This window comes from Bison bison, unplaced genomic scaffold, assembly GCF_000754665.1.
Source record: "Bison bison bison isolate TAMUID 2011002044 unplaced genomic scaffold, Bison_UMD1.0 scf7180017864508, whole genome shotgun sequence".
Taxonomy (NCBI): domain Eukaryota; kingdom Metazoa; phylum Chordata; class Mammalia; order Artiodactyla; family Bovidae; genus Bison; species Bison bison.
In genome coordinates, this window is record NW_011495064.1 from 11,517,908 (window position 1) to 11,544,897 (window position 26,990).

Sequence of the window (26,990 nt, forward strand, 5' to 3'; positions counted from 1 at the left end):
CAAAGATGACTTCACACCTCTGGAAGATGGCAAGAGGCAGAATGAAAGGACTGAACAATTTAACGTGAACTGGGGCACACCTGCAATGTTGGCACATCTCAAAGTTCTATTTTTCCCTCACCTTTCCCCAAATAACCAGACCTTTTAGTTAACATTTAGTAAGCATTGTCTGTCTAGACAATGCTTGATCCAACAGATCGTCCTAGAGCACATGTACACACACACAACATATATATATATATATATATATATAAGTTAATTGTTATTTTATTGTAGAAGAAAAAATATCCTGAAATATTTGTTAAATAACAATAATTTCTGACAAAATCATTCTTTAGGGTTATTGAGCCTCACCATCTGGTCAGACATAGCAAGCTGACCTTCAGCCTTATAATAAGCTTCATTAATCTTGCCATAAACCACAGAAAAACCCAAAGATTTTTTAAATGGCTTCCAAACTTCTGCATAGATGCTCTTCATTAGTCCAAAGGTAAACAATAAACAAGTTGGCAAAGAAATTAGAAAGATACATGACAGGGAAAAAATGTTAACAATTGGTGAATCTTGAACAAAGCACATGTGAGTCTTCATTACACAGTTTTTCAACTTAATTTTTTAGTTACAGGCACACTGAAAAGTTGCTTTAGCATGACCATGCTATTTTCCAGATGTGCCTAAAAAACATACTTGATTATTTCTTTTCAAACCAGAAATAGAAAATCAGTTCTCCCCTGGGTGATACTTCCTATTGTTTTAAAAAGCTTCCAGAGCTTTCTGGAAAGTTTAAATTAAGGGGCTACAGTACACTGATATGGTTTTACAATTCTTGGGAGGCGTCTGAGTCAAACTCTCATCGAAGGTCTGTGACGGTCACAGCTCTGTCCACAACAGTCACATGGCTGCAGCTCTGCAAGAGCGAAACAGAAAGAAAGGGGAAGTCCTGGAAAATTCAGAAAAATCATCTTTTAAATGCTTATATACTTAAAATGCTCATTCTGGCTAGTGGTTCCCAGGCTGGCAGCCAGACTGTTACTTAAGTGGCAATTATGGTAAGGGGTCTGGGAATTATTATTTCTACCAATCCAGAATCAATAGCCTGTAGTCTGAATCAATATGGACCTATATATTTCCATTTATTCTTCAAATGTATGTGTATTCTAGAATCATTTATAAAATATACATTTATTTTAAATAACTGCTGAATTAATTGCAGTATGCTGGGTCATTATGTCAACCAGATGATAAAGTACACCTATTCTCACAAGGGGAATACTCCCTCTTCGCATGCGCAAGGGGTCATCCTAACTGAAAGCCTAGGCCTTTCTGGGGGATTGTGCAGTCTCTGTTTCAACATCCTGGTACCTAGCCACTTATTACATTCCAAGGCAGACTTCCCTATTTGTGAGCAAATCTGTCAGAAATTTCTTTCTCGTACTCAGCTGAAAACTGGCACTTTCACAGGGTCTTAAGTTTTGGTTCTGGGAGTCATATGAAATATCTGGGACCTTTTTATACAACAGCTCTTCTAACACTCACAGTCAGTTCTCAGATGCTCCCTGGGGTTCTCTCCTAAACATCCCTAGTCTCTTTTACGTGACAAGGCTCTGGAGTCCCTTTTCCACATTGGTTTCTTTTCAGTGAACCCAAAAGAAATAATAATACTCCATGGCCAGCATGGAGTGAGGCAGTACTATCTCATTAGATTTGAGGAGAATACTGCAACATACTTATCAGCAACTACAGCTTTTTATCCACAGCTTTTTACCACTGTGAATTTACCAAAAACCCACAACATTTACCACTTGGGGGAAAAACTTTCTAAGAAGGTCATAAAAATCTCTATTACCTAAAATCAAATTAAAAGCAAAATTCCAAAATTAAATATACTTTACCTATCTTAAATGGCTTTTTTCTTTTGAATTCAAATCTCTTATTAAAATGCATGCTTAGCAACTGATGATGATGAAGGGAAAAACCTAATGTTTAATAAGCAAGCTACTGCACTTGGTACTTTCATTTAATCCTGTCAACAACCTGTAAAAGTATATATTATTATTATCATCATCATCATCTCCATGTATAGGTGAGAAAGCTGAGGCCCAGGAAGGTTAAATAACTTGATCACAACCCTGAAGTAGCGGAGCTAAGACTCAAACCCCTTCCTGTTCCACACTGCTTCCCACACATGTCTTTGTAGGAAGATTCAGAAAAATTAGTGACAAGGTTGATCTTCTGTGTGGGCCGTGAAGGACACTGTGTCGCATCAGCTCTGACTGTGCTCCCTGGTTAAAGCGTAGCTGCAGCTTCCTCCACAGGGATACATACACAGAAGAGGGGTGGGTCCTTGCTGTGGGGATGAAATCCTTTCTGGCGACAGGAAGAAATCTCCTCTAGTCCATGGTCAGTGAGTCTAAAGAATCCAGTTCTGAAATAAGAAAAAGCAGGTCCAGAATCCAGCAAAGGTGTCCCCTCAATCACACACACACTGGGCAGGGCAGAGCTCATTCTGAGACACCTTCAAACGTCTGCTGGCCCGCAGATCTCTTCTCTGGTGAATGAATCAGACAGTGATTCATCACTGCCACCACATCAGTTTTACTGGGAGAATTCATAGTAAATAACAGGGTTTAAAATGAAAAAGTTAATTTTCAGAGATAATCTGTTGGATACTGAAATTCTCTAATCTGACATCAATCTCTTGAAATTCCTACTGCTTCAAGTCAAACACTTCAAATTTCTTACATCCTTTTCTTATAAAAGCACCTACATTATTGCTTGGATACTTTTGTAAACAAGCAGAGTAGGTTTATCAGGCTACAGGACTTAAAAGGAAGACCTTTAGAAAAGCCAATCAAATATCACAATCTATATATTAGATAGAGAACAAGGTCTTAAGAATGCAGAACATTTCCTCTGAGGCTTTTCCCCTGAACACCCTATGTACTTACTCCTGGAATTTGGGGGAACAAACAATGGCTATCGACTCTGGCAACATCATCTGGTACGAGCAGTGAGTGTGTAGGTCAACACTGGAGAGGAAGGCTGTCTGCGTGGGATGAGTCTGAGAAGAGGGAAAAAAAGCCTCTGAGAATACACAGGCAAGCCCAGCCCATGAAGAAAGTGAAATGTTAGCTGCTCAGTCACGTCCAACTCTTTGCAACCCCATGGACTGCAGCCTGCCAGGCTCCTCTGTCCATGGAATGCTCCAGGCAAGAATACTGGAGTGGGTTGCCATGCCCTTATCCAAGGGATCTTCCTCACCCTGGGATCGAACGTGGATCTCCCACATTGTAGGCAGATTCTTACCATCTGAGCCACCAGGGAAGCCCCCCCATGAAGGAAGGCAGAGCCAAATAATTCTCAATAACTTCCCATGATCTCCTAAAGTTTAAGGTCATTAGCAGCCATGAGGAATATGCCTGAAGTTCCTAATAAGGAATGAACTTCCTTCCCTGCATTGTAAACAAATGTAATTTAACATGAGTATGTGCAGACTCATAATTTCTATTTGACCATCAAGATCTATCTGGCTCCTCACAAGCTCTCTTGACACGATGGAAAGTCACCCATACTGGAATAGACGGTATGTGCTACCCAATACTTCAACCTGGTAGGCGTCAAGGACTTAACAAGCCACAGATGAATGATTCTTCTTCCTGAAAAAGGGGTTTAAAAGTCAGGCACAAGTCAGGGGCTCCATAGGCAAAAGTGGCAAAAGCTGTCCTGTGGGTAAAGCATATCATTCAAGGATATGAGAGGCAGAGAGGGTGACTGGGATTTCAGAGGGTGGTTAATCACAAGGACCCTGTCTTATCTGAGAAAAAGACCACGATGTCGAAATTTGAAAGCAATCAGTTAAAGCACCATTTAAATTTCATTCAGTTTATCTCACTTGTTTTCAGTTTTTTAATTTTGTTTCTTTGGCCGTGCTGCATGGCTTGTGGGATTTTAGTTCCTCAACTAGGGAGGGAATCTGGGCCATGGCACTGAAAGCGCCAAGTCCTAACCACTGAAATTCCCCAGTTATTTAATGTTTTATTGAACACTGTCTTTGTATACAAATGAACACTATATAAAGACTTACCTCAGAGGGGGTATGATGTTAGATGGATGTAAGGATGTTAGATGTAAGGATGGAAAAAGGAAAGACCAAATATGACTCAAAAAGAACACCAATCTTTACTAACTTAAAAGCACAGAAAATAAATATGCACACTTGACCAGTGTTTTTAACTCTGTTGTGCAAAAATGAAGCTCCCAAGGGAACTTGTCAAAAGCACAAGTTCCTGCACCCCACCCTGGAAATATCCATCCTGAGAAGGAAAAAAATATTTTTTTAAAGCTCATTAAATAATTCTTATGCGTAGCCTCATCCGAGAAGCATGACTGCACAAAACGCTGTGACCAGCTCACTGTGGAAGAAGTCTACAACACAGGAACAAGTTAGCTGAGTGCTGACAGCAAATCCACACACACGCCTGCACAGGGCAGGAAAGGGCTTCGATGACCACAAGGGAGGAACAGTTTCTACCAATAAGAATACGATCCCATAGGCTTTTAGGAACATGTGGCCTGTGTCAACACCTTTCATCCCATGTTAGAGCTTGAAATTTTAACTGAGAACAAACAAGGTCTACACAAGTTGATGAAGGTCTCCAATCTAAAGTTGGGTTAGCTAGAAAGACGACATAAAGACATATAGCAGGGCCTCAATAAATAACTGAAAACCAAAAAATCTTGTTTGAGGCTCTGCTCCCCTCTAACTACTATGCCTTCACTCCTTCCCGTCACAGTTGAGTTTCTTGAAAAAAAGTTATGCCTACTGTGCTCACATGCTGGAGATAGAGGAAGGCATTTTTATGAAAAAAAAAAAAAAAAATACACCAAAGGAACAGAAATGAGTGAGAAAAGTGAATGCTGAGGGCAGCCTGGGTGTTCAGATGAGCAGAGTGTCCACAAAGAACAATGCCAGCTAAGGCAGGGCTGAGACAAGGTGAAGGAGTGCCTTGAATACTGAGTTGGGGGTTACACGATAGTTGGCGATAAACATGACCATACAAAGTTTTTGACGAGGGGGGCTTCCTGGTGGCTCAATGGTAAAGAATCTGCCTGCCAATGTAGAAGTAATGGGTTCAATCTCTGTTCTGGGAAAATCCCACATGCAATTAAGCGCATGCACCAAAACTACTGAGCCTGTGCTGTAGGGCCTGGCAGCCGAAACTGCTAAGCCCGCGTGCTGCAACTACAAGAGACGCCGCCGCGGGAGAAGCCCACGCGCTGCAACCAGCCCGCGGGAGAAGCCACGCGCTGCAACCAGTGGGTAGCCCCTGCTTGCCTCATCTAGAGAAGAGCCTGCACGGCAACGAAGACCCAGCACAGCCAGAAAAAATTCAAAGATTTTGACCAGGAACCTGATTCATAGCTGGCACGGTACAGAAGGAAGAATGGACCTTTTGCATTCTCCTCTTGCCAACTTTAAGATCTGAGCAAACATTACCGTCTGTTTTGGTTTGCTTTTAATCCCAAGTTAGGAAGAAATGGTACAGGGACATCATGGGGGGAAAAAAGCTGGAATACTATCAATTTAAGTTCTAAATTTCTTCCTAGCTAGGCCCTCACTGATATTAAAAATACTTTTACTCACTTGTGGCTAAGATGTACCTAAAGTCTAAACAGTAATTATTTCCAACTTTGCCTCATCTTGTCCAGTTCTTAAACTCTCCTGTCTCCTCCCGCTGGGCAATGGACCTAGATTTCAACCTCATTGAAAGATCACCTAAAATGAGTTCCCTCAACATCTCCAATTATAACCTTGAAAATCCCTCTGTAACTTTCTTCCTTCAATTCTGTTGTAGAGGAGTGTTTTCTCCCTAATATGAAGATGACACCCTCTTTGTACTTTTGACTTAATTCCTTCCTACCTCCAGATTATCTTGTCTCTCCTGTCCTTTTACATCTCATTCACAGGTTCCACTATAGTTCACCCACTCACTGGGCTTAAAAACATGCTCAGACAACTATACACAAGAATGCAGATGAACCTTAAAGACACTGAGCAAAAGAAGCTGAATACAAAAGAATACATATTATATAATTCTATTTAAGTAAAGTTCAAAAGGGCTTCCCTGGTGGCGCATAGGTTCAGGAAGATCTCTGGAGGAGGAAATAGCAAACCACTCCAGTATTCTTGCTAGGAAAAGCCCATGGACAGAAGAGCCTGGCGGGTTACAGCCCATGGGGTCACCAAGAACTGGACGTGGCTGAGCACACACGCGCGCATGTGAAGTTCAAACCCAGGAAAAAGCAAACTATTGAGTTTAGGGACACACAGTAAGGTGGCAAAGCTATAAAGAAAGCAAAGAATTTCAAAAGAAATCAAGAGAGGGATTACCTGTACCAGAGAGGAAGGGTGACTGGGCAGGAGCATGGGGTAGGAGTATGTTTCTGGCAATGCTCTATTTCTTAACCTAGGTAATGTGTACACATATATTTTTGTTTAATGGTTCATTAAAGTATACATTTAGTTTATATAATACTTTCTTATATATATTTCAAATATAAAGGTTTCAAGAAAATAAAAATAAAAACAACACATTTTTACACACTAAACCATAAATCAAGCAAACTTTCTCTCAACCTGGCTATTCCTTAAGCCACTATTCAATCTCTTTCCTTTCCTCTAGTTAGTGCTAAGCTCTTCAAAAAATTAGTGTACATTTCACTATCACCACAACCTCAATACCCATTACTTCTTAAACCTTTTAAATCTATTCCCACCATTGCCTAAAACCCACTAAACTGAGGTCATCAATGACTCAGCAAGTCCAATCAGCTCATACAAGTACTCATCATCCTGGAGCTCTCCACAGCATGTGACACAGTGAACATCCTGAAGTTTCTCTCTGAGACATTCCTCCTCCTTTGGTACCTATGCCTCAACACTACCTCACCTTTCTCTGACATCTCTGTGCTGCATGACTAACTACTCCCTATGCTCCCCTAGGTGGCCTGGCCTTCAGCTGCAAGTTAATTTCTTCTTGTTCTCCACCTTTCCCCAGCTCCAAAGCCTCCAAGGTCAGCTTGACATAGAGGTCTCCTGGTTCTCTTTCCCACCTTGACCTTGTTTCCAAGTTCAAATTCCTGATAACTACCTCTACTGATATAATGTCTGGAAAAAGAAAAAAATCAAAGTCAGTCGTGTCTGACTCTTTGCGACCCCATGGATGTAGCCCTCCAGGCTCCTCTGTCCATGGGATTCTCCTGGCAAGAATACAGGAGTGGGTTGCCATTCCCTTCTCCAGGGGACCTTTCCGACTCAGGGATCAAACCCAGGTCTCCCACACTGCAGGCAGATTCTTTACCACCTGAGCCACCAGGGAAGCCCAATGTCTTACCAGTATCTTAAATTCAACATACTCAGAACTGAAGACAACATTTGCCCCACTTTCAAGTAAGTTCTCTTGCTGGAACCTCTGTTTCTCCTTATGAGATGATTGATCACTGCCACTTCCATGAGTCAGGCCTGAAATTTCTAAGTCATCACATTTACTCATCATCCTCTCTGACTCATTCCCCACATCCTCTGAAATCCTACATTTGTCTCTTTTTTCCCCAAATGCACTGCCATCACCCTGGCTCTCTTCATTATTACATTTTAATCATCACATTAACCTCTTAAATGAGCTCCCTGCCTCATCCTACTCACTAAAATGCAGAACTATCCTGCCTGTCCACCCAAAATACTATTCCTAATGTATTATGTGAAAACTTATCTATCACTGTTTCCTGATATGAACTCTAAGCCCCAGAAAACTGGACCACTCAACGCCCCAGGATTCCAGTCTGCCTATTTCACTGCTGTCCCCTCCATATGCAACCCTCCCTTGGGCCCCCCCCTCCCCCCGCCACAAATCTAGTACATCACCCTAGCTGTGATCCTTCCCTCCTCTAAATTCTACAGGGCATCTCTTAAAGCGCCAGGCACATTCTGCTTCACATAAGGAGTTAACAACTTGTCTATATGTCAATCTCCTCTATTAGACTAAAATCAAACCTTACTCAAATTGTATCCCCTGGTGGATAAGACACAGGTTTTCTATCCCCCATGTATCTATAATGGGGGATACACAATAGCAAGTATTTACAAAAGGACAGAGGCACACGGGACTGCCTCACAAGTCAGTGCTTCCCCAGTGCCAATATACAGTATGTGCAATCTTCCCAAATCCAGAAATAAGCTGCCTTGTTTGTGTGGGACCCTGTCACACAATGTAAAAACAGCTTGGTCTATGAGAATGAGGGGTTGAAAAAGAATAAAAAGAAAAATTAAAATGTAATCTTTAGGGATGGAATTATATTTTACCTGAGTATTACTAGAAGACTGTTAGGATATGCAGATACTTAAAAATTTTCTATTTTGATAGCCCTTCGGATTTACATAAAGGTTTACATATAGGTTGTTTTGGGCTTCCCTGGAGGCTCAAATGGTAAAGAATCTGTCTGCAATGCAGGAGACCTGGGTTCGATCCCTGGGTCGGGAAGATCCCCTGGAGAAGGGAATAGCTACCCACTCCACTATTTGCGCCTGAAGAATTCCATGGACAGAGGAACCTGCCAGGCTGCAGTCCGTGGGGTTGCAAAGAGTCAGACACGACTGAGCAACTAACATTTTCACTTTCTTTCATAGGTTGTTTTAAGAAAGATGAAATGCAAGTATCTGAATTAACTTCCTTGGTTCATTTTAAATACTTTGATTTGTATACCTTTCAGGAACATCATTTGTATGAAGTAAGGCATAAACCTCTTTGGTCAAGGCTCACATACACTCTCAGCTAGCATCCTATCAACATTCGTGCTCACAGGGAAATTGGGACTTTGGAGGAAGAATTTCATTTCTATTAAAAAATTATTTTGATTAAAAAGTCCTGGGCTTCCCTGGTGGTGCAGTGGAAGAATCTGCCTGCCAATGCAGGGGAGATGGGTTCCATCCCAGATCTGGGAAGACCTGCAGGGCAACTAAGCCTGTGTGCCACAACTACTGAGCCTGAGTGCTGCTACTACTGAAGCTCAGGTGCCCAGTGCCCAGGCTCCGCAAGAGAAGCCACCACAGTGAGAAGTCCATGCACCATAACTAAAGAAAGCCCGTGTGCAGCGATGAAGACCCAGCACAGTCAAAATAAATATATACATCTCTTAAAATATAATAAATCATAACATCTTTTAGAAATGAAAAGCCCCAGAAATCAACACTGGAGTGCAAGCAGGTAAGTATGCTAAGGAAGTCAAGTCTGTACCCAACAGAGGGGAATACAACCATCTAAACAGCCTGGATACAATTCACTCTGCTTCAAGAAAAGAACAAGCAGTGCGTCTGTAACATCATGTGAGATGAACCCCCGGAGGGCTCAGAACTGCTTACATGAATCCAGCCCAGTGTGATGAGACCCTGCTGATCCTGTATGAGGAAAAGCTCTTCTTCATTCTCGGTGTTGCAATAATCAGACCCAGCACTCTGCTTGGGGATGAGAACGTGGGTAATGGTAAATTCGTTCCTCATCTGTCAAATTAGAAAACAGCTCGTCACGATTCCGCGGTACGTAGGCAACCCTCTCTGTCACAGCAGTGGAAAGTTAAACTTCCATACAAGCAAAGGCCCTTCTCCCAGCATGAGTCTCCTCCATGAGATGAGTCCCTCAGGTCAGTCTTGCTCACAACTCTTACTGCCCAAGTATACCGCCTGGGGCCCTCTGCAAGGCCAAGATGCCCACAGCCCTGTGCGAATTTCCTGCTGCAGCCAAACAGGTCTGCTCATGAGTCTTAAGAAGCTCTGGGTATGGTACTGTTTCTCTTCCTTTATTCATGTCTAGAGGAGTTTCCTTTTACTATTTCTCTAAGCCCTTCCCAACCTTTAAGGCTCAGTTTAAGTCTATTCCACTTTACTCATTTATCTATTCAGCAGTTAGTAATGAGTTCTTTAAGTACCTCCATTTAATGATCCTTCTTTCCCCATAATTCCTAGTGCTTTTATTGTACGTGCTAGTCAGCAAACTATCTTTTGGTGTATATCTCCCATCTCTCTAAAGCGCCTGGGTACCTTTTGTGGACAGATGCTATCTGCCTTACATATTTATATTCTGATGATCTACCATAAAGCAGGTGTTCAAAAGCTGAACAAGGGATCTTCCTACCAAGTTTAGAATTAAGCATTTCTTATCACCAGCATTAAAATACTCAGTTAAATTCAATTAATTAATTGATTAATCAAAATTAACCAAATCCAGGGCTACTAAATTCAAGGTGACACTGCATTTTGCTGCCATGGCTCCTTCAGCAGAGGGATCTGTACAAAGAGTAACTGACCCTGGATATCTCTCTGAAAGTCACAGGAGGCCAAGGGTGAAGAAACAGTCTAGGCTCTAGAAAGCATTTTTTTTTTTTTTTTTTACCAGTTTTCCACAGAGAATTCCACATGTCTCCACTCCCCGGGTAGTGTTGGCACCAGCCAACTGGAGAAACTGTGGGCAGAGCTTCCCGGGCACCACCACGTGGCGCAATCCATCGATTGTAGGAGCTGTAAAGGAGAGACAAAAAAAATCTAAGACCTCCCCAAGCAGACCTCAGAGTTGGCAGCCCTAGGAGAGCAATGCCAAATCACTGGGGTCCCCCCAACTGCAGGCAGTAAGTGGGGATCTCATCCTAATGGCAGAAGAGAAAGGGCTGCAAAGGCTCTTCTCCAACCTCTGACCACAGCCACTGGGAGTAGGTTGTTTCAAGAAAAGAGAAGAGGCTTTAATCATTCAAGTGAAGACAAAGAGAAACTACTACTTAAGTTTCTGAGCTATTCAGGAATAATAGTGAGAGGCAACCCTGCCAAGTACATGGGGAGAAATCCTGAAAGCTTCAGAGTCTAACACCTCTTGCCCACTCTTACCTTGTCCTTTTAAGTAGATCTTCTACAAAGCTGAATTCCTTACATGACTACTTGAAAGACAATTCCTAACAAAAAGATCTATTCTAATCATCAAGGCATACTCATCATTTTGCTGCTACTGTTATTTTCTCGGGTAACTATTCATTGGTGAGAGAAGGAAAGACTCAATAGTTTTTATGGCTAGACTGAATTACCACTAAGGCAATGGCACCCCACTCCAGTACTCTTGCCTGGAGAATCCCATGGACGGAGGAGCCTGGTGGGCTGCAGTCCATGGGGTCGCTGAGAGTTGGACACGACTGAGCGACTTCACTTTCACTTTTCACTTTCACGCATTGGAGAAGGAAATGGCAACCCACTCCAGTGTTCTTGCCTGGAGAATCCCAGGGACAGGGGAGCCTGGTGGGCTGCCGTCTATGGGGTGGCACAGGGTCGGACACGACTGAAGCGACTTAGCAGTAGCAGCACACAGAATAGTTACCTTGACTAAGCTCCTTACCAATTAGGAATATTTGCAAGGCAAACACAGTTCAGTAGCTTTTATTTTTAAGTCAGTTGTTGAATTTTAAAGTGTTACTATAAATCTCAAATTTCCTTTACAAAAGGTTAACAGTGGTCTCTAGTTCACTGAACATGTCAAATCTCTATATAACCCTTAAAAGCTGAGAGTGAGTCTGACTTTTAAGGATTTTATTAGCGCTTCAGAAAATCAACCTAGCCCAGGTAAATTATATGGCTTAAGCAAAGGCCACTTTATAATACAGCTGTCATAGAACACAGTATGATAATATTGATCGAATGGATTTCTGTGACCAGAGCCTAAAGAGCGGGATCACGGAGGTAGTCGTCCGCTGAATCCCTTGGAATGACGCCCTTTTTGGCTGCAGCTGAGATGGAAGAGGATTCGAGCGAATGAATTCACTACCTTCCAAGTTGTTCAGTGCTCCAGGTTTCAAGGATCTGTCCACCACCGGTGGCTTGGCAAGCCTCACAGCTGCATTACAGTCTGAAGGCTGTGTGGGTATAGCAGGCACCGTGGGGAACACATCTAGGGAGGGCGTCTCCAAGTCAGGCACCAGTGGGCCCCCCAGGCCAGGGTCCACCTTCCCAAACTCCTGCACAATCTTCAGTCGTTCCTTTTCTAGCTCCTGGTTCCGGATCATCTCCTCGAAGGCGTGGAACTGCTCCTGCTCCAACTGCTGCTGCTTCTGCTGGGCCACCCTCTGTCTTTCCTTTTCCAGCTCTTCCTGCATGGCTACATTTCGGGCAAATTCTTCCGCTTCCTTCTTCTACAAAGCACAAATAGGAGTTAACAATAACACTTTACACTCAAGTAACTTCACACCTTAGGAGGACAAAGCTTTTTAGCAGGGAGACTGCCCCCAAATGTTCTGGCCTGATTTCCAAACACAGAATCCAGGCTTCCCTCAGTGCCTCTACACCCATAGGACAGTTACCCCTAATGGATCTAACCACCGTACCCCTATTCTTCAAGGACAGTTAAAGTCCTAATCCTCTCAGTACCCTTTCCCAATAACTCTAACTAATGCATTTTCTTCTTTACCAAAATCTCAATGCAGCATATTGCCCGTACATGCATATCATACAGAATTTTAGTCTCTAAGTGTGCCAGGTATACATTCTGTATCCCAAGTAGGGCTGCGAAAAGGAACCAGATCCCAACTTACAAACACCATGTAGGGGTCTGTATTGAATTTTAACCCTGAATGAAGCCTCTGAAATTCTTCTGGTGATTAGTAAAATACAGAGTGACATTTTAAACTATAAGAATCATCAAGTAATAGCTTCCTTCATGAAGATTTTTAACTCACTAGGTACCTTAGAAATATACAGCTGTTTTCCTTTCAGCTGATTTTCAACATCAGAGTCCAGAATAGAGTTTAGGAGAGTGTACAAAAGAATGCGAAATGCTTGCAGTGTGTGTTCCTGGCTGACAGACCAGTGACACTGCCTCAGAGCTTCTCACGTGTTTTAACTGACTCTTCCTAACAAGAAGTCATTGAAAATATTAACAGCTTGAAAAAATTTGATTATTATAAACAGGTATAATCTGTTTTGAATATAATCAAATGTGAATCAAATCCCCAAATTCTCTGATCTAAAAACCCTATACTTTAGTGAGAACTTTCTTTGTTCTTAGGTTCTAGCTCTAGATGTAACAGGCAAGCAATAGATTTTCTGTCCCTCAAGTCATCCTCTTAGATAAAGGGGTTAATCTGTATTAGAATCCTCAGCCTCAACACTTTTTTCTGGATTTTGCCAAAAATATAAAATATCACAATGAAATTAAAAGATCCGCTGAAATACTTACTAGATTCCTAGAACACAGCCTAAGAAGCCAAAATAATTTCCTATTTTTGCTAATACATACTCACTTTTTCTTCATTATATTCTAAATATTCTTTGGTATATCGTTTTAACAGTTCTGCCTTCAGTTCTTCTGCTTTGGGAAATGCAATCTCCTTTAATTTCTGGGATACAAAATCAAAATCTGAGAGTTAGGACAATGGTCGCCAATTAAGTAGAAAAGTAAAAAGACTTAAGTCAAGTTGGCAATGGCAACACCACTTCTAAAAACATTTAAATAATGTAATTTAAATTACCCCTGCCATACTGTACCTGGTATTTTGTAACTGATCTACTGAAATGGCCTTATCTCCTATTTGCAGGATTTGACATTCAGATGCAGACTCTGCTTCTTATGTCTGGAAGTTAGTCTGTGCCTCTTTGAAGCTTTTAGATGGGCAAGAGTGAAAGTGAAGACCCACCTTTACTGTGTCTTTCTTTTCAGGAATGACAGCTGATTTGTAATCTCGATGCTTTGGTAGTTTCTCAATAAAGAGCCTAAGGGGACAGAACAGACTGATGGTGATGCAAAGAAGACATGCAAATGCCCAGAAGACTCTGAAGCAGTGCAACTCCCTTACCCTGTAGGGGCTATCCGACAGGTTTCCAGGTACGCACAGGTAACAGGCCCCCTCCCCCACTCACCCTCAGCCCCATAAAGAGCCACAGAATTGCTCTTCTCCCAACTCAGGCGTTCAGCAGCACGAGACGCCCACAACAAAAACTATGGAGGGGAGAAAATCCTAGCCTGTGCCCAAAAATACGCCTCCAAAGAAATTCTTTTCTGGTTGTGACAGTAACAGGCTTCCAAAGGAAAAGCCCTCTGTCACAAAGCATTTTTCAGTGAACAGTCTGGCAGCCAAAGGCAGGAGGCTAAGAGAAAACCCACGTTCTATTACTACTCCTAGCTCTGTGTGATCTTTGCTGTTGGCTTATTTTCTTTGGGATTCATGTTCCTTTGTAGAATCATCCTCGCACCAGATTAAGCACTGGGATGCTCAGAGAGTATATGTGTTATATGTGAACATTACATGTGTAATGTGTAATATGTGCACATGTGCATTATGTTTGATATGTGCATTATGGTCTCCGATGAAAACTGCTTAGAGAAACATAAGTGCTAGATTTCCTCTTTCAGTTCTTGTCCTTGACTGTAAAGCTCAGTGGGAAAAATAAACTCAATCAATTCATGAGCTCTAACATTTATGATGTCTACTTAGGAATGGTGAAAACAAACAGAAGTTCAGTAACTTGTCACAGCCAGAAGTGGAGGGCTCAGAATGCCAGATTCCAGATTCTGCTTATAAGTATATATAGTAACACAGGAAGTATATACAGAAGCTAACAAAAGGAGAGGGCAGGGGAAATAGAGTGCATGAGGCAGGAGTGGGAGTGAAAAATCTATATACCTTTTTTTAAAAAATTATTTTCATTTTGAACCATGTAATGAAAACTAGTTCATGAAGGATTTCCCTGGTGGTAGTTAGGAATCCGCCTGCCAATGCAGGGGACATGGGTTTGATCCCTGGTCTAAGATCCCACATACTGTGGAGCTACTAAGCCTATGAACCACAATTACTGAGCTTGTACTTTCCAACAAGAGAAACCACTGCAGTGAGAAGACTGCACCGCAACCAGAGAGTAGCCTGTGCACAGCAATGAAGACCCAGCACAGCCAAAATAAATAAATAAATAAAATGAGTTTATAAAACTTCCAGACCTGAACATGAACACCTTTCTCGTGTTTCAGTAACTGTAGTCAATTTTCTGAATGGGGACATATGGGCAGAAGGGTCTCCTGAAAACAGAATGAGTAACACAACCCACTGCCCACACTGGAGGCAAGAAAGCTTAATGGTTAGGAGGGCAGGCTCTGGAGCCACCCTGCTTAGGTTCAAATCCTGGTTTTAGCCACTTATCTACCAGCTGTGTGGCCTCCAGCACCATCCCTCAGTTGCTCTCTCTCTATAAATTATACACACAGAGACAAACTAGTACTACCTGAAACGGTTGCTATGATACCAAACAGAGTTTAAAAATAAATAAAGTGCTGAGCACAGTGCCTAGCGCATAGCCAACATCTGCTATATATATGATTGTTTTTACTATCATAATAAATAAAGATGTGAGCAAGAAAAAGAGAGGAAGATGTTAACACCAGGGTTAGAAGTTTTCCAGGCAGAGAATAGCTGTGGCCCAGAGGTATACCGTTCTCTGGGTTGTATCTGGTTGCAGTTCAGAGAGAGGAGCTGTACAAAAGCAAACAAAGATGCACTGGCAAAACACAAACGAAACAATCCAAAAGAACAAAAGGAAAAAATATGCATAAAAGTAAATAAAAGAGGGAAATAATTAAGTAAAATGGTACTCAATTTTACTTATAAATGAAAGAAATTCAAATTAAGATGAGCTATCATTTCTCATCTATCAGATTGGCAAAGGCTAAAACTGGATTGCAATCAGTGTAGGTAAAGGCACAGAGAAATAGGTGTCCTTTCACACTCCTAGCAGGACAGGAATTTGATAATACCTTTTTCCTTAGGGGAGGAAGGTGTGTAGGAGACAAGTATTCAAAATTTAAAATGTGTATACCATTTAAGCTCACAATTCCATCTCTGTGAATTTATCCTACAATAGTACAAAAATATATGAATAAGATTATTCAATTAGCATTGTTCATAAAAGAAAGACAAACTGAAAACCTAAATGGCCATCAGTAGGGGATTACTTCATAAATTATGGTAGACCCAAATGTGGAAAAACAATATAATCATTCGCTCTTTCATTCAAAAAACATTTATTGAGCATCTGTGATGGGGTCAGGCATTATTATAAAGGCTGGGGACTTGGCAGTGAATGTCACAAATTCCTCCCCACCAGAGTATACATGACAGGGGGTAAGAGACAATAAACCAAACAAAGAGTACACAGATAATCAGTGCTGGGAAAGGCACTAACAGGGAAGGGGAATAAGCGACATGGAAGGAATGGAGATTTTAGGTAGCGCAGCTAAGGAAGGCATCACTGAGAAGGCAACATTTAAGTAAGGACTGGAAGAGCGAGCCATGAAGATATCTAGGATAAGACTGCTCCAGGTAGAAGAAACACCCCTAAAGCAGAATGAGATGATGGATCAGTGTCCTGATATGTAAAGATACAACTGTTAAGAAAGCAAGCTGTAGAGAAGACTATGTTGTATGATCTCATTCAGGTACCAAGGAAAAAGGATAAAGACATGAGCCCAGGTGCTTGCATGGGGATATTTTCTTAATAAACACACAAGAAATAGAACATGATTACCTCTGGTGGATGGGCATTTTCTTTTCACTTTAATATTTCCCTTGCTGTATGGTTTGAAAACAAACTGTTTTAATCATGAAAACATATTAATTTTGTGTAAAAATAATTTAAAAAGTCAAAAAGAAATTCTATAACGTGGATGTATTAAGGGCTCTAATTTCTTCCAATCTGAAAAGTTAGTGAGCAAAGCGAGCATGATCACAGAGGAAAACCCTCTTCAGTCCATAAGCCCCAATCCTGGGGGGAAATATTTTCAACGCAGGTGACAGACCATTTTCAGAAAGCAGGTTTGTGTTGTAAGAGGCTCACACAGCAGACAGGATTGCCTAAGGCCTCTGTAACTCTTTTCGATGTAGCCTAGTCAATGACCATAAAAAGCTGTGAAAGAATCCACTGCCTGGATTACTGTCTGTGCTCACCATGAAAATATGTACTGATTTAATATGTTGAGGATCCTTCTTCTATACTGGGGTCTGCAAAAGGAAAAGCATTCCTACAGTAAGGAAAACCTCTGAGGAGGGAAATGTGCTTGAGATCATTAAGATGCCTAAACTGATTGAGGGAAAAAAATATACCCTTTAAAATCTTGAATTAAAGTATCCACAAAAGGTCTAGAACAATGACTCAGTAGTGGGGGGGCGAAGCAGAGGAGTGGTGAAATAGAGGCCTACCCTCCTCTCTCCTCCTCAGTGTAATAATTGCCAAAGTGAGCTCTTGTTAACTGACAGGAACATACCAAGTAAAGTGTGGTAGAAAAACAGAGCAAGAATACTGAGCTAGAAGGTTTTTTTTGCAACTCCTAGGACTTGTCAGCTCACAGAATCAAGAGTTAGGGTCTTGAAGATATCTGCAAGAAAAATAAATGTAGCTATATTTGTTGATTCAGGTCAAGCCAATCCAACAACGTCCCAAATTAAAACCCAAATCTAACAAGTTAAGTAATACATTTTCCCCTCCTCTCACTTGACTCTCCTCCAGGCCAAGTTCATCACATTAAATGGTCCTATAAGCAAAACACCACATATAGGGACAGGCTCCCTTTACCAGTCTTGTTAACACTGATATTCATATCACTCAATGTAATAACAAGGCACAGAAAAAAAATCAACTGAAGTTTCTGTGTACTATTAATCCTACTCCTACTCCCTCTGGCCTATTTAGGAGTTTATTTCTATGCTCAATCTCTTTTCTGTACCATTAGCCTCTCCTACTCCACAGTATCCTTTCCAAAAAATATGCTCTAGCATCTCCCACCTGAAAACAGACACAAACACATTCATGTACTCTGTGTCCCCCTTCAGTTATTTCAATTTTCCACTTTACTTCTGGTCCAACTTCTCCAAAGAGCTGTCTATGCTAGGGCTTGGCAAACTATGGCCAGTGGGGCAAATCTAGCTCGCCATCTGTTTTTGTAAATGAAGTTTCATTGGAACACAGCCTCACTCATTCATTCATGTATTATCTATGACTTGCTTTCACACTATAAAGCAGAGGTTGTGACAGAGACCAACTTGCCTGTGAAGCCAAAAATATCTACCATCAGGTCCTTTTACAGGAAAAGTTTGCCAGTCTCGGAACTATACTCATCGCCCATTCCCCTTTTGACCCACTTCAGTGAAACTGCTTACCAAGATTACCAATCACATCATGACATCAAATCCCTGCCCACCTGACACAGTGCCCATTGTCCTGCAGTTACTTACTTCTTTTGGCTCCCATGACAAAGTGATGGATTTCCTCCTATCTCTCAAAACTTCCTTCCAAGTTTCCTCTACTGGCCTTCCCTTCACTAACCAACCTTGGGGCTGTCTCCTAAGTTCCTTTTCTTCTCATTCTACAGTCTCATAATCAAAGCCTCTTTTCCTTTAATACACCACGGATCCTTCCGGCCTCTAATGAAGCCTATGGACTCGAAATAATTTTTTAAAGGTGTAATATAAATAATGAAAGATTACAAAAAGCCCCATTCTACTCTAACAGTTTTCAAAATATTAAAAAATGATGAAATGTGCTTACTTATTGATGCATTGTTAATGCATTAAAAAACAAGATCTAGTTGTGGGTTTAAGAACTGTACTATAATTCTGAAGTAGTGATAAGTATAAATGTTATTTTGAGACCTACTGGACAATCATAATATGAAAATATCTTGATTTCTGTTGGTGACAAAACTACAAATATTAATAATACTGTGATTTGAGCCTATATCCAAAATTAAAGGAAGTGCTAAATTTCAGCTACACATTAGTAAAAATAAGAAAAGTTTTTCCCAACCAAGTTCATGGACACTGAATTCTATCAACAAATCCCTGTGGGTTCCTGGACCCTAGATTAAGAACCAGTGCACTAGATGGTCTCAGCATCCTTATGGCTTCGGGACCAACTATATGTTGAGGACTCCTGAGCTTGTTGCTCCAACAGAGACCTCTCCTCTGAGTTCAGACTGCTACACTCAACCTCCTACTGGACATCACTACTTGGATATCTCATAGATAACTTAAACTTAACACCTTAACATGAACTTTTTGTCTTCCCACTACCCAACAACCCCCTTTGACACCACTCTCCCCCATCTCAATAAATGGACTGGCAAATCCTAAGTTACTCAAGGCAAAATAAGGTCAACTTTGATACCATCTTCTTTCCAAAATTATGAGTAAGTCTCATGGACTCTATCTCCAGAAAACAAAATCCATCTACTCTTTTCCAGGCTACCATGTTCTTTCAAGCCACCAGCCTTTCTCTTGAACTGCTGTTAAGAGTTTCCTAACTAATCTCACTGCCTTCTCCTAACACTCCCTCCACCAGCTACCGTATGGCAGCCAAAATTTATATTTCTAAAACATAAATAAGATTAGGTCACAGCCTCACTTAAAACTTTTCAGTGGCTTTCTATTACTCTCAAGATAAAATGTAAACTCTTTACTGTGGCCAATAAGATCCTCCATGATTTGGCCCCGTCTACCTCTCCAACTTCATCTGAGGTCATTCTCTCTCTTCATTTGCTACACTCCGAACACAATGATCTTTAATCCTCAGAACACACTAAGGTCTTTCCTACCTGAGACCTTCTGAATACACAGTACTATCTGTTTTAAACGCTCTGCTTTATGCTTTTGGAATGACCAACTCTATGGCACCCTCAAGTCTCAGTTTAAATCTTACATTCTCAGATAGATGTTACTCTATTTAATTAGATATCCATGGTTATTTTCTATCACAGCACTTTCTCTGCTGCTCCCCTATTTTGTTACCATATATTTCTTTGTTTACCTGTATGCTGTCTTCTCCCATAATGAGAATAAGGGCAAGGGCCATTTTATTTACTATGTACGTAGGACTTACTGCAGTGTCAAGTAGATAGAAGATATACACAATATATATTTGCTGAATGAATACGATCCTCACCCTTCAAGCACTTTCTATGTGGAACAACAAGACCCAGAAGGCCCTCAGAAAACACCTGGTAGAGTGATTCCATGATTCTCCTGCACTTACTCAACTATAATTTCCCAAAGGAACTGTGCCCCTCATTCTGAGAGAGCTATCTACAAGATTACTAGAAATATACTAGTTCCACCAGCAGCAGAGTAAATGAAGAGGAGGACAGTAGCCAAAGAAATATCTCGGGAAAATAAATTTTGTGCCCATTGTGCCTAGGAATGAGAAATTCCTAATAGCAAAGAGAGGGAGAAATGTAACTATGATTCTATGAACTTTATGAAACCACAGCACTCCCTTTGTTCCATTCTAAAATTACAATATGAATTCTAGGCAATCCACTCTTACACCTTCTTTAGAGTACTGGCTCTCAACTGGGGCAGTTTTCCCTCTCAGAAAGCATTAGTGATATCTGGAGACATTCTGGGTTGTCACAACTTGGAGATAAGGGGTTCTACTGGCATCTAGTGAGTAGAAAGACCAAAGATGCTACTAAACACACCACAATGCACAGGCCACTCCTGTGCAACAAAGTATTGTTCAACCCAAAATGTCACTAACACCAAAGTTGACAAACACTGCTTTACAGCAGTATGTGATCAAAAACTTAATATAATTAATATACATCCATCACCTCTAGAAGAACATATAAGAAACTAATAGGGGTGCCAGCCTCTGGGGAGGGGAACTAAAGGTTTGGGGGAAAAGAGGAGTGGTAGGGAAATTTAGTTTTTAAATATATATACCCTTTCGTGCCTTCTGAATTCTGCACTACATGCACGTTACCCATTCAAAAAACAATAAAAAATAAGCCCAAATTAGTGTGTCCCCAGACTGTAATCTCAAAAGACTACCTTCAATTCAAGAAACAGCACCAAAAAGAAAACAAAAAGAACAGGCCTTATGCTGTAGAATGAATCCTGAATTAAGAGCTGGAAAATCCAGGTTTTGCCACTGCAAATTGTGGAATAAAGCCTACCACTGAACCTGGAGGGTGTTTCCTCATATGCAGAATGGAAGGATGATGTGCCCTACACAGTGCACACAGAACCGTAAAGATCAAATGACATAAATGCAGGTGAAATGTTCTATGAACTATTTAAGAGCTATACAAATACACTGAAATTATTATTACCTTAAGGTCCTACTATTATGAAAGGACAAGACTAGAAATTACAAATGAGATCTTTTAACATTATTATTCCCTTCCTAAATTACACATCTTTTCCAAAGTCACTGGGACTTTAGCAATTGTTCCTGTTAACTGAAATCTTCAATTCATGCTGCAAGAGGCTAAGCACCTCAAGGGAAAGGTCTTATGATGAGCTATACAAACTGCAGGTGGTCGGTACTTATTTAATGATTTACACGATTATGATAAAGGTTAAGAAAAAACTCTTTCCCGAGACACTCAATTTGCTACAAAATAAGTAGAGGTGAGGAATTTTGGCTCTGCTAAACCTCAACAATAACCCTCTGACTGGCTGCCTTAATAGAGAGGGGACAGGAAAAATCCTTCATCAATACAAAACATGTATAGTTTAAACACCAACTCTCTTGCCTAACAGCTGGGCCATGTGGGCACAGCCCAAAGAGCTAGGTCTCTTACTCATGAAATTACTGAGTCATGAAAACAACATTTTCAGTACCCAGTACCCATGTCTTTGAATGTCAAGAACAGCTAATATGTAGGAGCTGCCAGCAAAAATGATTAATGATAATGATGTTGTAAAGTTCTCTGGTTTTAGCAATTCTGAGCAGAAATAAATGAGCACAAGAGCACCATGAGTGGGGTATCAGTCACCAGAAAAGAAAAAGGAAACCGGAGGTGTCTTACGTGATATACTTGTTATAGAGGATGAAGGCATATTCGATGTTGCCTTCCTCACAGTAAACAGACGCCATCCGGATAATCTCCACTCCGGAGCGGAAGTACCGGCGGGGGGGAATGTCTTCATTTATCTCCACGGCGCTGCCCCTGTGGGACAGGGCCCTCACCCGGTCTTCGGGTGGGAGGCTCACATCTCCATGGTCAGACATGAGGACCAAGAAGTCCTGAAACAAACAAAAGATGGCATCAATACCAAGGCCCCCGTCACTTCGGCACAGGTGTACATCTCAACAAACCTCTTCCTTACAAAGAAATTGAGAAAAACACCACATGCTGTTGCTCATATTAACTAAGGTCTCTTTCCCACGAGAAGCCTGAGACCCTCAAGGAAGCCCATTTCACAAGGATGAAAGGACTGCCAGACTCAGAAACCCACAATGCCTGTGGCATGATTAGGTGCTACAAAGGGTATAACAATAATGAGCCACAAGGGGTTCAGTTCTCTTTTCATGCTAATCATCCCCTGTCATTAGGAGGCCCTGACCTCGGCACCATAAAAAGAGGGACAGTATCTTGTATTTTTTCCATTATCTCTCCTCCCAGCTACCCACTTCCACCCACCCCAGTATCTGACAGAGAACACTCAATGACATTTCCTGATGATTGTTAACTGACTTTAAGTTGATCATTTAACCTGAGAGTAACAGACTTTGTCTACAACTTTTCGAACTTTAGCACAAGGTTAGTGAGGGGAAATGGTGTGGGGATGAATATTTATAATCCTGACTCTGCTCATAAAATCACTAGTCCAGTCAATGTACAACATCATCATTTCAGGGTAAGGAATTCAGATCTAGAAAACAGTTTACTCAAATCTATCTTCGAAGACTAAGTACTCCTTGAATAACAGAAGGACATGAAGGTAACTTGAAAGGCAAAACCCAAACCAACAATAACAACAAAAACAACCCGGGAGTCTCCCCTCCCTGGGTCTCAGATTGCAGTCATTCTACAATCTTGATACTGCTGCTGTTAGAATCAGATTCTTTCTTCCAGTCAGATATCACTCTACATCACTTCCAAAAAGATTCTGGGTATTTGATGCATACTGAATTACAGCACACCCCCTACCCCAGTATTCTTGCCTGGAGAATCCCATGGACAAAAGGAGCCTGGTGGGCTGTAGTCTACAGGGTCACAAAGTGGGACATGACTGAAGCGACACAGCACAGCCAGCATGCTGTAGAACATACAAGCTACAGCAGATTTTGGAATTCAAGGCCCTGTGTCAACTGGCCCCATTTGGTCCTTTTAAACCTTACTCATTTGTCCTTTTAAACCTCACTCATTGCCAACAGAGACCTTTTGCTTCAGTCAGGATTCTTATCTGCCCAGAAATCCTCATATTTGTTTCATTTGTCTACCCACTGTTGTTTTCCATTCCAAGCACTCCCTCAAAGATGATTTTCTCCAGGTCAACTCTATCACTCGGTCACACTTCCTCCACCAAGCTTTTTCTCAAACACCCTGCTGCTGCTGCTGCTGCTGCTGCTAAGTCGCTTCAGTCGTGTCCGACTCTGTGCGGTCCCATAGATGGCAGCCCACCAGGCTCCCCCATCCCTGGGATTCTCTAGGCAAGAGTACTGGGTTGCCATTTCCTTCTCCAATGCGTGAAAGTGAAAAGTGAAAGTGAAGTCGCTCAGCCGTGTTCGACTCTTAACAACCCCATGGACTGCAGCCTACCAGGCTCCTCCACCTATGGGATTCCCCAGGCAAGAGTACTGGAGTGGGGTGCCATTGCCTTCTCCGTCAAACACCCTAAGGGTACAAAAATTGTGGGGACTACCAGGGATGTAGAGGCATTCCACCTTCTGTGGGAGTCTTTTCAGGGGCTCAAGAAGCCACTAGCAAATCTAAAACCTCCCCAAGTTAACTAATTAGTAAACTCAGCGCAGAGCCCAGCAAAGCTAACTGAGGCAGGAGAAGCTTGTTGCTCTTTATCACCTCTCGGGAGAGGATTTTTTGGTCGAGAATGGAACCCCTTCCCAAGGCCAGCAAGTGCTGCCCCACACAAGGCTGAGCAACACTCCAGAGATGTAGCGTCGGCAAATAAGAGGGGAAAGTGGCGGAAAAAACCGAGGCGGGGGAAGATGACTGGGAGGCGAAAGGAAGTACCAGGAATGAGCGAAGGGGGCGTTTACAGCGGAGAAGGATCCACTGACAACTGCTTGAGGCCTTCTCGAAGGCACTCAAGCCCAAGTTGTCAACACCGGGCAAAATTATTCAAGGCTTTCGCGTCTATCGCGTGCGGTAGGAGGGGACGCGCTGGGCTAGGCTGGGGACCGGAGCCGTCAGGGGCCGCGCGCGCGACAGGCCGGGCAGGGGGCGCAGGGAGGAGAAGGCTGCAGGCCCCACACTCACGGTGGCCGCTCCCCGTCAGACTCCGATCACGCTCAGCGGCAGGGCCCCGCCACACTGCTGGGACCCTTGCCCACCTGTCCCCCGCCGACGACTCTCGGCGCTTCCGAAAACGTCACGTCCGGCATCCGCCCCGCCCCGCCCCCTCCCTCTGGTCTGTGAGTTAAATTCTCAAGAACTTAGGACCCGAGCGGTGACTGGTGGGCGGAGCTAGAGCTGCCACCTGCGGGGGAAGAAAACACCAATGAGGAGAGAGCGGGGCCATTTTGGTAAAGGAAAATCAACCAGCAAAGAAGAGAAAACGAGCAAAGGACCCAATGACCGAGCTAACTTTTCTCTTAGGTTAGTACAGACACGGTGAAAGGCTACACAAGTTGTAATACAACATCCCTTGGAAAAGCTTAAGAAGTATGAAATCAGATAAAGTCTGTTGCATAAATCATACATGTATTTAAATTAGACTGGTAACCTTCATGCTCACCCCATGCCTTTATGTCCTCCACATTTGTGCAGATGAGTTATATGTTTGTGCGTGCCTGCTAAGTCGTTTCAGTCCTGTCCAACTCTGTGCGACCCTATGGATTGGAGCCTGCCAGGCTCCTGTGTCGTTGGGATTCTCCAGGCAAGAATACTGGAGTGGGTTGCCATGCCCTCCTTCAGTGAATCTTCCTGACTTAGGGATCAAACCTGCATTATGTCTCTTGCATTGGCAGGCAGGTTCTTTACTACTAGCGCCACCTGGGAAGCACGTGTTATATATTTATGTCAGTCCTAAAAACTAGGGTATCCCAGTTTTCTGCAGAAAATTCTATGAGCTTTATCAAGATTGATTGCATGTTGAAACCTACCCCACCAGATTATTAATACCCTGTTTATATTACGAAGTCACTGAAAAAAACAGATGAGCTATGTCTTTAATGTTTTTATGCTAAATACACATCCTTGGGTCTTCTCTATGTGGAAATTTGCTTTCCCTGAATTTCCACTGACTTATTTTTTTAGAAATTACTCAAATCTTAGCTCTTCATTTCACCTTAATTTTGTTTATTGCCACATTCAGAAAGGTCATGTCGAGTTCTGTTTTAAACCTTTGTGGCCAGAAAGATAGGCCACGTTGGACTCATTGGCTGTTAGTGTCCATCCTGGTCAGTGACAAGATTTTCAGAGGAAGAGTGTTTGGGGAACTGAGCAGTCATTCTAGTGGTTTCCACTAGTAGGATCTAAAAGTAAACTTCATTTTGCAAACTTTAGCACACCACTTAAGCCCTTCGAGTTCTTTTTTGCATACTGGTTAAGCCATTAAAATTTGGGGGGATTAACTTTTCTTTTTTTTTTTTCCTAGCCATGCAGCACAGCCTGTGGGATACCAGTTGAACACATGCTCCCTGCTTGGAAGCATGGACTCTTAACCACTGGTCCACCAGGGAAGTCCCTAATTTTTTTTTTTTTTAGCATATATTACAATAAAATTTTATCTGTAAATTTGAAAAGCGTTTATTTTGTAACCATTTCCTTTTCAGACTGTAGGACTTTCAAAGCTTTGTTAAGAAAAGACTTCTTCGGCATTTCACTAGAAATTTCTAGGTTTTCATAGGTTACCTGACTCTGTTGTGATCATAAAATTTGCAGTTACCATTGCAAAAAACAGGTGTACATTTGTTTTAGATTGGCAATATTAGATCTTGGCTGTCGTAGTTTTAATGTTTAAAGCTGTTTCAATATCCCATCTGAATTTTGTTAAAAATGACATTTGAATTTATCTCTTGCTTCAAGGTATAGTATTCAGCTTTATAAACTTTTAAAAATATTAGTAGACTAATTCTTGTTCATGTATGGCAGAAACCAACACAATATTGTAAAGCAATTATCCTTCAATTAAAAATAAATTTTAAAATTATGTTAGTAGACTAAAGCCCAATGTGTTTAATATTTGATTATCTAGAAATATTATATCAATATGTATTTGTTCTTTACCATTATATTGTTGTTGTTTAGTTGCTCAGTCATGTCCAATTCTTTGTGACCCCATGGGCTGCAGCATGCCAGGCTGCTGTGTCCTTCACTGTCTCCTGGAGTTTGCCCAAACTCGTGTCAGTTGAGTTGTTGATGACCACTATATAATATCGATGAATCTGCTTGCTTTGACCACCGCAAAATTGTCAAGAACTCTCCTATTTATCTACACGTACTCTTTCATAAATGGGTGTGCTTAACAAGGACTAAACTATTTAAAACTGAAGTAGAAACCTATTTGCTTTGGAGTCTGATTGTATTACCCAGTAATTGAATGATTTTGTTCTATTGCTATCTGGAAGAGTACCCACAACTTCTTTAAATTCTAAAAATAGTTGCTATAATAAAAAACATCTTTTGCCTCATTATCTCATTAACTTACAATTTTGAATCTTATGAAAGAACTACTATTTTCATTTTGAGTAGGGTTTTCCTGCCAGATAGATACTCTAACACACTGACATTAATCCAGTATTCAAAGAGGGATTGCCGATCTGAAAACCTGGCTAAACTTACCAGGTTTTCTAAATCAGAGAAAATAAACTCCTGAAAATTTCCATTTGTTTGTTACATTCTAGACAAAATTGTTGGCCTGAAGTATTAGACAATTGTTTTTTGCCTAGAAGACTAACTTTTTAATGTCACAACACCAAAAATATGTATTGAAAATGAGTGTTTAATCTCTAAGGG

At 41.6% G+C, this 26,990-nt stretch overlaps 1 protein-coding gene across 2 annotated transcripts; it reads right to left on the bottom strand.

The window, feature by feature from the left end:
- Positions 1-245: 245 nt before the first annotated feature.
- Positions 246-24,424, bottom strand: STAMBP (STAM binding protein). 2 transcript variants are annotated; one of them, XM_010829740.1, is made up of 10 exons: positions 24,365-24,424; positions 21,876-22,093; positions 13,720-13,795; positions 13,327-13,422; positions 11,856-12,219; positions 10,446-10,570; positions 9,419-9,556; positions 2,949-3,061; positions 2,326-2,425; positions 246-907 (listed from the first exon to the last, which is right to left on the bottom strand). In XM_010829740.1, exons 1-10 carry the CDS (start codon positions 24,413-24,415, stop codon positions 851-853), a joined length of 1,338 nt encoding a protein of 445 aa, XP_010828042.1. In that variant the 5' UTR covers positions 24,416-24,424; the 3' UTR covers positions 246-850. The 2 variants fall into 2 exon arrangements, with proteins under 2 accessions (XP_010828042.1, XP_010828043.1); XM_010829741.1 differs by having other exon boundaries at positions 250-907; positions 24,291-24,414.
- Between the last annotated feature and the right edge of the window lie 2,566 nt (positions 24,425-26,990).